Here is a 15995-nt window from a genome sequence, read left to right as displayed (position 1 = left end):
TCAGCCGGAGAAGCGTACGAAATGATGAAAAGTGTGTATGGTAGTGATTGTTTGAGTCACTCGAACATTTTTCGATGGTATGCTGTATTTCGTGACGGCAGGGAGGACATTGAAGACGCTCCACGCGCATCAAAGCCGAGAACAAGTCGCACTGAAGAAAATGTTAAAAGAGTGACCGGACCGAAATCCTTGCATCAGACAGATGTGTTTCTGCAAGACTCATCGAGGAGCTTTTGGGAATACCAGATTTCAAATTTTGACCGAGGATACGGAAGGACTGTAGGCGGTTTGTACCGCATGCGCTGTCAGGCGATGGAAAACATGCCAGAGTCGAACACTGCAAAGACATGTTACGGTCGGCCCAAAGTGATACAAATTTTACAAAATCGATTGTTACTGGTGAGGAGACATGGTGTTTTCAATATGAGCCTCTCACACAGCAGTAGAGTGCAGAGTGCAGCGTGGTTGAGCCCAAAGAAGCTGAAACCAAAGAAAGTGCGCATGCAAAAGGGTCGAGTAAAGACACTCCTAACCGTTTTCTTTTATTCCAAAGGAATCATTCACAATGAATTTCTGCCAGAAGGTCAAAGAGTGAATTCTGATTATCTCGGAGTCCTCAATCGTTTGTGGGCGAGAATTCTTCGAATTCGACCTGAATATCGAGAGCAAGGTTCCTGGTCGCTCCTCCACGACAATGCTCCACCCCACAAATCGAAGATTGTGCGCGATTTTTCTTGCCAGAAAAGGATCACAGTCCTTGATCATCCTCCGTATTCGCCAGATTTGGTTCCAGAAGATTTCTGGTTGTTCCCAAAAGTTAAGTTGGCGATGAAAGGAGACTGTCATGACACCATCCAGGACATCCAAAGGGAATGTACCGCAGTTTTAAACGCGATTCCACAAAAGAAGTACAGTGACTGTTTTTGAAAACTTTTAAATCGATTCTAGCTATGTACTGATTCAGAAGGAGGCTACTTTGAATAAAAAGAGTGAAATTTTGGAAATAATTCACGTCTTGTATTTTTAATGAACACAGTCCTAACAGAACCTGGACACAATGTGTATGACAGAGCATTACTTACATAATTACTCATAGAGCTGAGCCCTTCTTGAGGACCCGCCAATTCTGCAGCTACTCAAGAATTTCCCAGCATTTTATGGAACACGAATGTTCATTACCGTGTTCACAAGAGCCTTCCACTGGTCCCTATCCTGAGCCAGATCAATCCAATCCATACCATCCCATTCTATCTCTCAAAGATCCATTTTAATATTGTCCACCCACCTACGCCTTGGTCTTCCCAGTGGTCTCCTTCCCCCTGACTTTCCCACCAATATCCTATAGGCATTCCTCTTCTCCCCCATTCATTGATTCGTTGATACAAAACATTAACACAGGAAAATTGTGAATTCTGAATTTAGATGGCTGAGAACCAACATATGTGAAGCAGGAGTGGTAACCCTTGTAGCATGGCCACTTGATATGAAAACAATCCCTGATACTCACGGATGTGTGTAGTTTGTGGAGCCATCAGCAACACCATTCTTAAATGGTGCTGAAGTACCAATCACACCTCCTGGCATCCGCACCGTCTTGTTGGCATTGATAACACTAGCTATGTGATGACTGGAGCTCCCTCCTGGCTCCACAACAACATTCACTATAGCTGCAGCAGGTGGTGGGGGTGGTGGTGCAACATTTGGTGTACTGGTGGTGGAGTGACCAGATTGTGGTGGACGGGGTGCCTCATTGTGTGCCAGGGTGTCAGCAAAATATCTGCAACAGCAACAACGGGGGTCGTTTAACTCTTTCAGAGATATGAAGCCCAAATACATAAATGTGCTTGTTTGTAAAAATTATTGCAGTCCTTTGAAGTATTTAAGTTTTTTTTGTATGGTTGTGAAGCATGAACTCCTACTCTGAGGTTTTAAGGGAAGAACGCGACTTCCAAACATCTTAAACAGACTTATCAAGAAAATATCTGCATGCTATACACGTCAACTGAAAAATATTACATACAAGGATCAATGAGGTTTATATAGCTCATCTAGCTGCTCTATTCCGTCAAGAATATGAATTCTGGTATTGTGGGGAGCTCCCCCCCCCTTGGCACTATAGCCCCAGTGGGCCTAGGCCTAACTCCATGAACTTCTCTGTTCACTTCGGTTTTTCTAGATCTTACACATTCGCAAGGCCTCTGCCTGTACACAAACACAGAAAAACGCACACACACAAACTAAACATCCATGCCAAGAGCGGCATTCGAACCCACGATCACGGTTTCCAAGCGAGCGAAGACAGTACACGCCATAGACCGCTCGGCTACCGTAAGCGGCGTGGGGAGCTTCTACTTAGAGAAAATGACGAAGAAAATATTTTTAAAAAGTGGAACATCATATACACACTACCAATACCCCAAGTTTATAACACACTTTCAATTAAATATCACTATATAAAGACTCTACTCCTCTGGAAGTCAACCCTAGACAACACCAAGGACCCCAAATTAAAACCTTTCTCATTCACATTCTTTATCTAATTAGTACCACATGCTTTCTCCAGAATTAAAGATGTTGACTGAATTAACAGAACTGATTTGGTACTGGTGTTATCCTTCGATTTGATTACTGGTCTTGTAAGTAGCCACTTTTCATGAAATTTGTGTATGACTTTTTTACCTACAAACTCAGTGATTTTAGTCCGCAAGCGAACTACACCGACCGAGCGACCGCCGCTTGTCGGTGAAATTTAGTGCCAACTTTTGCGGATAGAGGGTGTCACGTGGTCAGCGCAACGAATCCCCACGGCCGTTAATTTCGGTTTTCTAGACCGGAGCCACTATTTCCTTGGAATAGCTCCCCAATTATCATCACGAGGCTGAGTGGACCCCGTTCCAGACCCACTACTTCTCAGAAAAAAATATCTGGTAGAGCCGGGAATTGAACCCGGATTCAAGAAAAATCAAATCTATTGTAAATTCATTAATTTATTACCATAATAATTGAAAACTGTTTGTGAAAGAATGGATAGGTACTTCAGTGAACACTCCATAGTTGTAAGTACGAATAAAAATAAGATAAACAATCTTATTATAATTAATTACAATTTTATGTCCCACTATGTTTCATCTCCAAAACTTCTGAACATATTTCAATAAAATTTGACATCAGACGGATACTACTGGCACAGAGACCACAGTACCGGAACAAGAGGCTCCCAGGAAACCTGGTAGATCGCCACCAATTTTCATGGCTTCTACCACAACCCTCATTCGACTCCAAAGCGACTTAAAATAACACGTCAGAGCAGAGTGCGAGTTGCCAGATACATGAAATGGAGCCGCTCAAGTGACTAAGCTGCAGTTGTAGCATAAGATTAGTAAAATTGGTATGATCTGCTTTGCAAAGCCTGTACAGACATAGGGCTTATATACAGTGCAAAAGGAAGAATTCTCAGTAACGTGCTATATGTGAGATAAGTACACTTCACGAAAGGCCAAGCATATTCGTAACAAAAAAAGCCACCTTCTCGTTAGAGAGAATGCTAAATAAGGTACTGCAATACAAGGGTTCAGTTGAAAAAAAAACTATGACCGTGTGTCGGAAGGGCCTTGACGCCAAAGGGAACTGATTGGCGGTAAACCTCCAGTCACAAAGAAACTTTGACTCTGACTTTTTTTAATTCGCATAATGAGGGAGGGGGGTGGAGTCCAATTGGGTCCACTCGGCATGGCGGCCACTGATTGGCCTATTGTACCTGCACCGGGTGATTATGATGGAGAATTTGGTGGAATGAAGATTGGCAGGGGAAACCGAAGTATTCGGAGAAAACCTGCCCCAGCGCCACTTTGTCCCCCAGAAATCCCACTTGACCAGACCCGGGTTTGAACCCGGGCCACCGCGGTGGGAAGCCAGCGAATAACCGCTTGAGCTATGGCGCGGCCTTGACTCTGACTTTGTTCTGGGGTTGGAGTTGTCGGCAGTGCAGTCGAGTTAAGTGACATGAAGTAGCTGGTTGGTGAGCGAGAGAGTTCAGTTGAAAAGCAGTGTGTGCAGAGAAGACTAGGTAGGAGGTTGGTGTGAAAGGGCCACAAACCAGGGACCCAGGTAGCTGAGTTGTCAGTTGACAAGAGTTCTTCACGGCCGGCTGTGACAGAAGGACCTGAATGCCGGAAGCTGAAGAATCTCCCTCGGTAGAAGTCGTTGCCAGGAAACGGATAGTGAAGACTGTAATAGACTGAGGACAATAGTCTGTGTGTGTGAGTGATCTGTAGTGTAGTTCCGAGTAGTGTATACAAGTGGGCAATAAATCCAAACCCCGTCTATAGTCACATCCTAAATACGTGAAAATATATTATAAGTATATAAGAAATGAAATGGAATATTATCTAATACCGTATTTACGCATGTATAGGCCGCGTGCGTGTATAGGCCGCAGCAAAATTTTCAGACAGAAATTATAGAAAAAAATAATTTTCTTGGAATATTATTTCAGGAGTAGAAACTATTCCGAAATTTGGCAACGTTTAATTTTTTTTAAATGAAGTGTGATTTCGAATATTTCGAATACGAGTATAAGCCGCACCCCAGTTTTCCTCTTGAATTTTTTGGCAAAAAATGTGCGGCCTATACATGCGTAAATACGGTAATTACCATGAAAAAAGTGTTTCCACTCTGTGTCTCATACAGTTTACATTCGGTCTTGCTATTTGTAATTATTCTTGATTCGTCGGTAGTTAGGTGTTATTATGTTTATCAGAGATGTGCCATCAAATGTAAAGCATTCCCGGTGAATGACCATGCTGCCATACACATGTGCAATTGCGGAACTTTCGTTGCGGAAATAAGATTCGATGAAGAAAATTTCTTGCGAACTTGTACCGCGATCAGCATATCACTCTAGAATGTGGCACCGCAAGAACTGCTCAACAGCGAAAATTGAAGTTTGGNAATTACATAATAGCTGGGATCTACACTGGTCATGCTACCAGGCGTTGCGTAGTTCATTTCCGAGTTCAATCCACCTTCCATCCTACCCAAACCACCTTACGCTTTTTTTTTTTCATTCTATTTCCTTCGCCCCCGCCCTTCGTAAAACATTTCCCTTGAAATTAGTTATCGATTTTGCGTGGGAAAGTTTTCTGTACAACGACTGCCCACTGGTGCACATATTATCCCGTGACTTTGACAAGTTATCATCAGACCGTCTCCTGGGGTCGATTTTCGGTTAAACTTGCAACGCTACGGTCGAATGGTCAGCACTCCTGATTTGCACTCGTGCGGTCCTGACTTCAAATCTCAGCCCGAAAATAACCTATTCTGTCTGAAGTTACTCGTCGTTTTGGCCGTGCCATAGCTCAGTCGACTACTTGCTGGTTTACCACGGCGATGGCCCGGGATCGAGCCCAGGTAAAGTCATGTGAAATTTGTGGTGGAAAAATTGGTAATGGGGCAGCTTTTCTCCGAGTACTTCGGTTTCCCCTGTCAATCTTCATTCCACCGGCTGCTCCACAATGACCATCACCTATCATCTGGGGTTGGTACAATAGGCCACTAGTGGCCGCAGTTCCAAGTGGACTCAGTCTTACCCCACAAGGAACAATAAAAATGGCACTAATTTTCCTCGTATCCTCCAGCAAAATGCCGGGACTGTCTCTCAACTTAGAAATTTTGTCACGACCGCTTCCTTGCATATTCTTTCAAGTTTTTTAATCTCTAACCACCTTACAATTCGCCGCTATATACTCTGAACTACTGGTAATGTCGTTAAATAAACCATAAATGAATAAACAAGCGTCGCAGGAGGCACATAGTATTTTCGGGAAAATTTCCGTTCTGCTGTAAAAACTGGCCATTCATATTCTAGCTGCCAACATCATACAAGCAAATTTATTAATTTTACCACTGACTGTATGTATATGTATGTACGTCATTATCTGTAGCATATGCAAGTACGTACGTATGCGTATATGCACTGTGACGTGTATACCCATTGCCCGGCAACGGGTCGGTAAACATATTCCCGTAGAAGTAAACGTGAGGAACAATAGGGCGTCTATTTCTATGCAAATAAGCTGTAAACAGGCATCCTTAATAGACGGTGATTTCCGTGGGGTCCGTGCCGAGGAACTATAAGAGGATACAGTCAGAAGGCGGGACGGAGTACAAAACAGTAGTCTAGAGTAGTCGAGTCGAGTCGAGTCTTCGGAACTGGCATCTGCAGAAAATGGCAAGAAATGAGTTGGGTTGTGACAAGAAGACTTCACGTGTGATTTTAAATGCCAGAGAGACTGTGATAAATCCGTTGCCAGGATACGACAAGTGAAGACAGAATTCTAGTGCGTGTGCAACGGTGAACTGTAAAGTGTGGAGAATAGCGATAGCGCTGTATTAGCTCTCGTCCCGAGTGTGTGAATGTATAAGGTGTAATAAACCTAAACATCCAATCCAAAACGCGTCTTATAAGTCACCCCCTACGCGTGACAATATGAATAATATGTCTAAAAACAAAGCGATTACAAAATGTTGAAGAAAAGAGGTAATAAGTAACTGGACAATTCATGAAATTACATAACGACCATGGTGATTTACATAACGGGGAGCTGGATATGTACATCGCTTGGAAAAGGCAACAAAGTAAGCAATAATTTTGACGTAGAAACTTCTTGAAAAGGGGTCGCGTGGACGGACGGCAGTTTTTGGTTGGATAATATCAAGATGGTTCCCAGAGAAATGTGATGCGGGCGGAACTGACTCAGGACCGTGCCGAATAAAGCACACGACACAGTAAACCCTCCTCAAACGCGGGAAATACGTCCCTCGAATGCCGTGCGTTCAATGAATCCGCCCTCATCGAACTTAGCGAGAATGGCAAATAAGTTGAATATTTACAATACTGCATACACTGAATAAAACGAACCAAGTATGTGATAAAAATACACATGCAAAAGCTGAACCGTCCTTAGCAATTTAAAATGCAAGTAGTATTTCTCGTATGCTTTTTTATTGCTAGTGGGGTGGGACCAAGTCCCTTCTACTGCGGCCACTTCTGGCCTATTGTACCAGCCCCAGATGACAGGTGAGGGTGATTGTGGCGCAATTGGTGGAATGAAGATTGGCAGGGGAAACCGAAGTACTCGGAGAAAACCTGCCTCAGCGCCGTTTTGTCCATCACAAATCCCACTTGACCAGACCCGGGATCGAACCCGGGCCGCCGCCGTGGGAAGCCAGCGACTAAGCGCTTGAGCTATGGCGCGGCCTTCTCGTATGCTACTAAAGCATGTTTGGCAGGACTAGAATAATCAAACCCGCGTAGGAGGAGGATTTGCTTTAACAAATCAATTAAATTCATGTAGTGAAAGGTTTAACTGCATCAATGAAACCAATTACGAAAACGCACTAAGAGAAAAGCGTAAGAGTAAAATTAGAACAATAACTACAGACAATAAGACAAGTTCACTTTTCAAATGTTACACTTGAAGTAACAAAACATTAAAATATTTTAACAGTGTCAGTTAAAGAAATACAATTAGTGTTAGGAATATAAACGTTCCCGAGGACTAAATTAACCGCAAAAACAAATCTGGTTGAGGGACTAATTTCGCAGGGCCGGATTTAGAGCTGTGAGAGCCAAAGAGCAATCAAAATGTAGAGGTTCTGACAATGCTTTTGCTGTTGTTATTTCTTATAATAAATATTCGTGATTTTAGAGAAACGCCCATGACAATAAAATCTGCGGATTCTCTTTCTGTTTTTCTCAAATCCGGCCCTGAGCTTTTATGCGATAGCGAATATCTAGATAGAAATATCCCTGATTAACACAGTAGGTATCTGTGAGCTATCAGCAACAAGAATTGAACGGCAACCAACATTCATACGAATTGCGTCTAAAGGGCTTGACTGTTAAAAGATTAAAGGACTCTGCAGAACGAGTAACAGTACAGCGAACTTCTTGCATTTTGCACGAATTTTTATTCTTACCAAGCTTACCTCTAAGGGGATGAAAGTGGGTGGCTTTGAATAAGGGTAGTGGCAGTGCTACCGAGCAGATGTATTGTCCAGGGGTGAGTAGTCTGGATAATAAGTTAAGAAAGGTAGATTCAGCATTATTGGAGATCACCGACAGTTGACAGAGTGAAAAACATCCCGGACTCGAGGTGAGATAGATGATAATAATAATAATTATAATTTCCTAGCTTGATACTCCTTCGATTCTAATCTTTATCTCATGAAACAAATTATACCCCTACATCTTTATTGTAGTGTTCTAACGGTCATTACTGAAGTTTAGACCAATCGCCGGGAGCGGTGACGGGGAACACTTCGATATCCTAATGATGTTTTCCAATATGAATGAGGTTTTCATATCCAAAATTTCATCTCTCGCTTACATACGAGTGTTACATAGGCTAATCTAATTACTTACGTATTGCTAGCATCATTTTCATCATTGATGAAGTCCTCCAGTTGACTGAAGTCTAAAGCCTCGTTGTCAATGCCTCCCACAAAGTCTCCCCGGCCTGCAAAAAAAAAACGACAGGTTTACACTGCAAGTAACGGCACTACGTAAACTAAGCACTGTGTTCCTCCACCAATGTGCCGTGTCATTTGAGACTGAATGAGCTTCCACACTCCCGACAATAGTTTGTACTAGTAGGTATGAAAAAATGTAAAGTTGTTTCTGTGCTTAACGAATTAAGCACTATATCATGAAGGCGTATGGGGGTGTGGATGTGCAGGTCCAGATTTTCTTGACCTCTGCATAAACTGGAGGTGAGTGGTCAGCTTCACGCCCCGGCTGCTTTACCCACGGGGAAAGAGCACCCGGTATCCATTCGATAGGAGGTTGATCCAGCCTGTTTTTAAAGTTTTCTTTTTATACAAATAGTATAAAAGCCGGAAGTTCGCGTGTTCCAGCAGCAATATTGCCCTGGGGTCGCCTCAGTCTCTAACACAAATCAGTACCAGGAATCTTCCTGGTGGTTAAGGTAGGCCGGCGGGCAAGGATCACAACCTCACCGCCATCTGTGAGCCGACTGTCTATAAAAATGTGGGAGCCTAGATGTCTCACAACCCAGTAGGTCTCCACGGCAAGACAATTCTAAGAGTTCAGTTAGTTCTAAGAGGGTAGCCGGCCAGTAAGCACTTGAACACGGAAGCCGAGGAAGCTACGACGTTGGAAACCGTTATCAGGCTACAAACGGTGAAGATACAGTAGGCTGAGAAGATTTCATACGTGCTGTAGGGAACTGCAGAGTGTGTGAATTAGAGTTAGCGCTACAGTTACTTGTAGTTACAAGCTGTGTGTTTATAATTGTGCAATATATCAAATTATCAATCCAAACTCGTCTGTATTCACTCAATCACGAGACAATACCACTGAGCCATGACTACTTATCGCACAGATCAAATAAAGTAAGAAGGTAACATTATTCCTGTAATAGATCGTAGAGGCCCATAGGATTGTGTGACGTCGAGCCTCCCACATTTTCTAAACAATCGGCTCACAGATGGCGATGAAGCTTTCAGCCTTACGCGCCGGCCGCCCTTTGCTTCCAGGAAGATTCCTGGTACCCATTTTTGTTAGAGGCTGAGTCGATCCCAGGGCCATAGTGAGCGTGGAAGGATCAGATCAATTGAAAAATCCAATGACCTTATCGGAAATCGAACCCGCGATCTTCCGGCTTCTAGTATAGTGTCTCAACAAATTACACTTCCGCGTGCCCTGGTCAAATAAAGTAGCATTGTTAATAGTATCATGAAACTCAGGATTTATATATGGGCCAGCGCATAAGCTCGTTCAAGCTATCTGTACAGCTACGAGTATTTACTGGTGTGATACTGGTGTGTCGACAAGGCCGAGTGTGTGCTAACCGATCTGACGCGACGGCGCGCGGAACTTCCGCCTGAACGGCCGGACGACTTGCCGCAGTCTCTCAAATAACCTTCCTAATATGTATATGCATGAGGCTCAACCAAAAATGTTTTCTTTGTATGAAGTAGTCTGCACAAAATCATCACTTAACTGACAGAGAGTTACCGACTCCCCGCGTTTTTAATCTTCAAACTCAGTAGATATCAATAAAATTGTTATCAAGAATCTAAAGGAACACTTTCATGAAATAATTATTGTCAATATAAAATTGAAAAAAAAAATCGCTCAGAAATAGCATTTTCTCCCTGCTCAATTTCGTTCCTGAAAGGTCAATCGATCACTGAAAAAAATGGTGGTACCAATATACGTATTAAGATCACAGTCTTCTGGAATGTGACGCCGTATAGTTTTGTACATTTTTTTTAATCGCTAGTGGGGTGGGACTAAGTCCCTTGTACTGCGGCCACTCCTGGCCTATTGTACCAGCCCCAGATGATAGGTGAGGGTGATTGTGAAGCAATTGGTGGAATGAAGATTGCCAGGGGAAACCGAAGTACTCGGAGAAAACCTGCCCCAGCGCCACTTTGTCCACCATAAATCCCACTTGACCAGACCCGGGATCGAATCCGGATAGGTACCAACATTATGCACGAACCTGTTGCTTCATCTTTACTCTTATTTAATAATACACAATTCTGACGCACAAATATTACAGCGAAGAATAGAGTAATGTTTGAAAAGAATAAATTGAAACACGTGAAGTCTGGGTTTCACCGCATTTTTCTAGTTTTACCTACCAATGGCTGAGTGCGGAGGGTCTATAAGTAAGTTGCAATGGAAACTTCATAAAAGAAGGTAAAGCTATCTCCGTAACAAGCCGTGGTGGCCCATAGGTTTATGAGACGTCGAGGCTCCCACACTTTCTGGCAGTCGGCTCATAGATAGCAATGAGGTTGTGAGGCTTACGCGCCGGTCGCCCTTTACCCTACAAGAAAATTTCTGGTGCTCATTTCTGTTAGAGTCTGAGCCGACCCCAGGGCCACAGTGCAGCTGGAAGGACTAGAGCAATTGAAAAATTCAATGACCTCATCGGAAATCTAACCAGCAACCTTCCAGCTTGTAGCATACAGGGTTTAACTACACCAACACTTAGAATGGAGGACGCTAATACAGTGGAATTTCCATGCAGACAGGCATACGGATAAAACATATTCGAAAGGCTTTGAACTAGAAATAAACAGCCACTGTTACATAGCATGTAGGTGTTTCATTTCTGACGACATGTACTGTACATTTGCCTGTAGCTACCACGAGGAAAGTCCCAGTTTGAACTAATTGAGGAATTTTACTTATAAAAAATACATCGACAACGGCAAAGACATTTTCAGAAAACAAACAACCATAATCATGAAGAAAGCAGTCTTCTGGGATTTGGCACCGTGTTTGCAGATTTACCTATACTTCTTCAACCCTGAAGATGGGGGCGATACGTTCCTCCGAAACGTCGGTTAACACCACATATACACGGTGCCAAATCCCAGAAGACTGCTTTCTTCATAGTCACCGCCGTGAAAGCCTCAAATCTTACAACCATAATCATAAACGTTAAACCAATGTGAACGTCACAAAACAAAATGGTGGAAAACTGTTCTGCAATCTGAAATACACAAATTTTCCAAATGTGTACTCTCGACTTGCACCCCTCAGATCTATTGGTTTTGCTGTTTAATGGCTTGTTTAAAGGACTACTCTGAATTAGGGATACTGCACTGCATGGTCATAAATTCTACTGCTGACAACTCTAATCAACAGTAGAGACATTACAATGCACACAGACAGGCATATGCCTTCATGTCCTTTCACGTTGTCAAATAAACTCGTATGTCATACTGAAAAATTATTCATATGTATGTTGTGGACCTTATCTATATACAAGCTTTTATTTCTTTTTGTCAGGTAATTTATTTCCAATCTGTTGTAATGTGTCTCGTTTTTATGTCCTACTTTCCTTATTTCGAAAAAATGAAACTAGATCGATGAGATCACCTTCCTGTCTGTGTGTTTCTCTCTATATAATCAACCACATTAACTATTAAGCGGCATCTCAGCGTCATATTTAAGAAATCCCTGTCACTAGTAGTACCGACACAACGGCCTCTAAAACTGTAGAGGCATTACCCGAATGCCCCACCCAGTCTTCATGAAACTTGGTATGTATATCGTGCCTTTTGAGGCCATACAATATGTACCGGGGTAAAGCGACAGGCAAGTGAAGCTGAACACTCACATCACTCTGGCTCTGAGGTTCAGAATGGTGAACTCCACTCCCTTATACATTTTCATGGCTTAGCGCTTAATTAATTGAACCCAGGGTTTTCAGTCAGGCAATACTAAAGGGGCCGTTAGTAGCCAAGAAGCAAAACCAAAACAGTTAATCTACCTACGATCGAACGGGACACCTTTCTCTGGCCATGAACAGTAATGGCGTGTAGCATACTGCAGACAGAGTTATAGCAGACCGCTATTTTTCCGGATGACAAAACTCCGGTTAAAGGCAGTTGCGTGCTGGATATGTTACACATAAGGTTAAGCCCAGGTGACGATGGTTATCTGGACGCGGTGTTTAGTCGGGCCATTGCGCTAATAAATGTCACATTTGCATAAACTATGATGGTGTTTAGGTTTGGCGTGCACTGCACCGTGGGGTGACATGGGGAGAGACGCTGGAACAACAGTGGATCAAGTAACCTCACTTGTTTTGTTCAGAAGCAAACAAAGAATGTCAGACAAATACTGCAACACACACGTGAACTAAAACGAGATATACGAAGGTTTTTGAAGAAACGGGAGTTGAGCTCTAGCGAATACAAAACTGCATCAAGTTCTGAAGGCTGTAATTCCCTCTATATCGGAGGTGGCAATTATATACTATCTGGGGCTGGAGAGCGACCGCGGGCATGAAGGCTTTGCGAAAATACAAGTAGTTAAGAAACTGGTATATTGCCATCATAGCAATGATTCGCATCCGACTTATAGACATGCCTATATCTATACAGACTGTTTTCGTGGCGTTTCTCTGAGCCTCTAGGCAAAATACGGGCAATGTCTTAAAATAAGGCAATTCTCGCTTCTTTCTGTGCCTTTAAAATTCATTATTTTCTACAGTCCAATCATTCGAATTTATAAAGCCTAGGTCACTGACAGCCTTGTTAAATACGCTACAAATACACGAAGAACAAATGAAGAAATTCCATGGCCTCTAATCCGCAAACGAACTATACCGACCGAGCGACCGTCGCTTGTCGGCGAAGTTAGTGCCAGCTTTTGCGGATAGAGGGTGTCGCGTGGTCAGCGCAACGGATTTCTACGGCCCTTAATTTCGGTTTTCTAGACCGGAACCGCTATTTCCTTGAAACAGCTCCTCAGTTATCCTCATGAGGTTAAGTGGACCCCGATCCAGACCCACTACTTCTCAGAAAATCTAGTAGCGCCGGGAATCGAACCCTGGATCTCTGGATCTGTAGCCAGGAACTCTGACCACTAGACCACAGAGGCGATGAAATGAACTGGAAATTAGTCCTACTTGGCGTTCTCATTTCCAGCTGCAAACGCAGCGAATGAGAACAGCGAACACTATATCAGTGACCTCAACAATTGCTTTTTCTTCTAAATACAGATGCTGGTCTACGTTGTATATTTCTTATTATAATGCTGTATCTACAAGACTTGCTGTATATAAGAAACATAATATAGGGCCGTATTTCTAGTAATGTGCGAACATCTCTGCATAGCACTAAATTTTTCTAGGACCGTCTCAGGCCCGCGGGTTATTACTTACTCACTACTGCTCTAGAGACGAGCGAAAGTAAGTCCATAATAGGTCTGCTGCATTGATGATATAATGGCTTTTCGTTGGTTGATTGATTGATTATTTTATTTTACAGAATGGACTGGCTTGTAAACACTAAGATGAACTGTACAAAATGTAAGCCAGATCATGCGATTAACATTCCTAAAGTAAAAAACATGGAAGCACAGCAAAAAAAAAGGACTATCACCGAACGCTTAGGTGTGCCTAAATGTCAGGCAAACAAAGAGGGGACGTTTCATCAATAGACAAGAGTATGAACAAAAATTATCCAAAAGTTATACTGCAACTTCAGGTGTATCTGAAAGGAATGATTGCTTTTTTTTTTTTCAGTTCAAAAACCTCGTAGTTTCTCTGCTTATAGACGCGATGCCTGTTGAGTATACAACCTCTCGAACACTGCTGTTCAGCGGAGGAATCTAAACGATGAATTACAGGCGTTGTTTCTAAAGGGTCTCAAACAGTGGGTTTCGACGAGTCCTGAGAACAGTCTATTAGAAGGTACAGATAAAGTCAGCCAAGCAATTGGCTACGAAGCCCACAAGATGCAATTTTTGCGTGTATTCCGAAGATAACTGCTTAGTTCTCAATATGCAAGTCACTATACGCACGCGCATTATAAGAGTATGCGTGGAGTTTAATTTTTGCCTGAACTTGTTCGAAACATTTTTTGCTCTCATAAATGTTTGACGAGTTGGGCTTGTGACATACACAGAGTAAAATTTACTGATGCATGGATGCAGGAATATAGCCCATATATTTCTTTTGTCAAAAGAGGAGGAAAATTAAGCTTAACTGATATCTTATTAAACAGGATTATGTGTGGTTATACAGTAGGTCATTTTATATAGCTATATTAGCTACTGAGTTCCTTAGAGGTAATGCTATCCCTGTAACAGGCCGCGAAGGCCCATAAGGTTGTGAGACGTCGAGGCTCCCACATGTTCTAGACAATCGACTCACAGATGGCGGTAAGGGTGTCAGCCTTACGTGCCGGCAGCCTTTTACCCCGACGAAGATTCCTGGTACTCATTTTTGTTAGAGGCTGAGTCGACCCCAGGGCCATAGTGCGGCTGGAAGGGTTAGGTCAATTTAGAAATTCAGTGACCTTATCGGGATTCGAAACCGCGACCTTCCGGCTTGTAGCATAGTGCGTCAACCAATTACGCTAACGTTGACTTCCTTATTATTGTATTTTAAGATACGGTTGGATGATTGTGAATGACGATTGGGTTCAGAAGTTATGGAAGAAGTAATATTAATTTATGCGAGATCACGAAAATCGCTCCACCCGGGTTCCAGTCCTGTGACTTCAGAATTAAGGTTACAATCATCCGTGTCTACGAATTATTCCACGAAGGCACAGGGAGGAGTTGTGATCAGAGATGCATAAATTTACGACCTCGCCACTGTATGAAACCAAGTGGCAAGCTTCTCTCTCAGCCTTACGAGATATTGAGAATATCGCGGAGAAGATACGATTTAAATTTATACGCGGACGATATGTATCGAGCTTTGTGGCATAGCAGAAAGTACCTGCATCGAATCTCGGCCGCAGACACTGGGATGTTTCCTTAAATCATGTCGTAATGTCATCTCAACTGAATGAATGAGAGGTGTCAGACAGAAAACTAAACAGCCACACATATCCTGAGTGAATGTGAGGCTTTAGCTTATTTAAGACTACGTCACTTGGGTCAATACTTTATGGAACCAAGTGACTATTTTGACGCTCCCACGTCTAAAATCCTGCGCTTCATTCGAAGTGCCGGGTTGCTGAGGGAATAATTAAAAAAGGGGAAGCACAATAGACCACTGAGGTCGCGGTGCAAGGGCCGAGAAGGCCTACCCATCGTACATTCATTCATTCATTCGTCTCAACTGAAAGTCTTTTTTTTTTAATTCGTCGTCGGGATGAGACTGAGACCATTGGTATGGCGCCCAATAGTGTGCTCACTCTATCATCCCAGGTTGACATAAGTCTCAAATATTAGATGGAATGAGAACTGGCAGGGGAAACAGAAGTAATCGGAGGAAACACGCCCCAGTGCCACACATACGGAGAACGCGGTAGTGTAGTTGGTTGAGGCACTATGCTACAAGCCGGAAGGTCGCAGGATCGAATCCCGACGAGGTCATTGGGTTATTCTATTGACCTAATTCTTGTAGCCGCACTATGGCACTGGGGTCGACTCAGCCTCTAACAGAAATAAGTACCAGGAATCTTCCTGGGAGATAAAGGGCGGGCTGTGC

The 15995-nt window shown here is 43.0% G+C and overlaps 1 protein-coding gene across 3 annotated transcripts in view; it reads right to left on the bottom strand.

The window, feature by feature from the left end:
- The window catches only part of LOC111873102 (myelin regulatory factor), a 225641-nt gene that overhangs the window by 50608 nt on the left and 159038 nt on the right, over positions 1-15995 (bottom strand). For all 3 annotated transcript variants that reach the window (XM_033754964.1, XM_033754962.1, XM_033754963.1), the window contains 2 exons: positions 8426-8519; positions 1508-1777 (listed from right to left, as the gene is read on the bottom strand). In XM_033754964.1, coding sequence (XP_033610855.1) covers positions 1508-1777; positions 8426-8519 — 364 coding nt within the window. The remainder of the gene's footprint in view (positions 1-1507; positions 1778-8425; positions 8520-15995) is intronic.

This window comes from Cryptotermes secundus, unplaced genomic scaffold, assembly GCF_002891405.2.
Source record: "Cryptotermes secundus unplaced genomic scaffold, Csec_1.0 scaffold120, whole genome shotgun sequence".
In the NCBI taxonomy this organism is placed as follows: domain Eukaryota; kingdom Metazoa; phylum Arthropoda; class Insecta; order Blattodea; family Kalotermitidae; genus Cryptotermes; species Cryptotermes secundus.
Note: the sequence above shows the minus strand (reverse complement) of the source record. Positions and strands in the feature narration are given on the sequence as shown.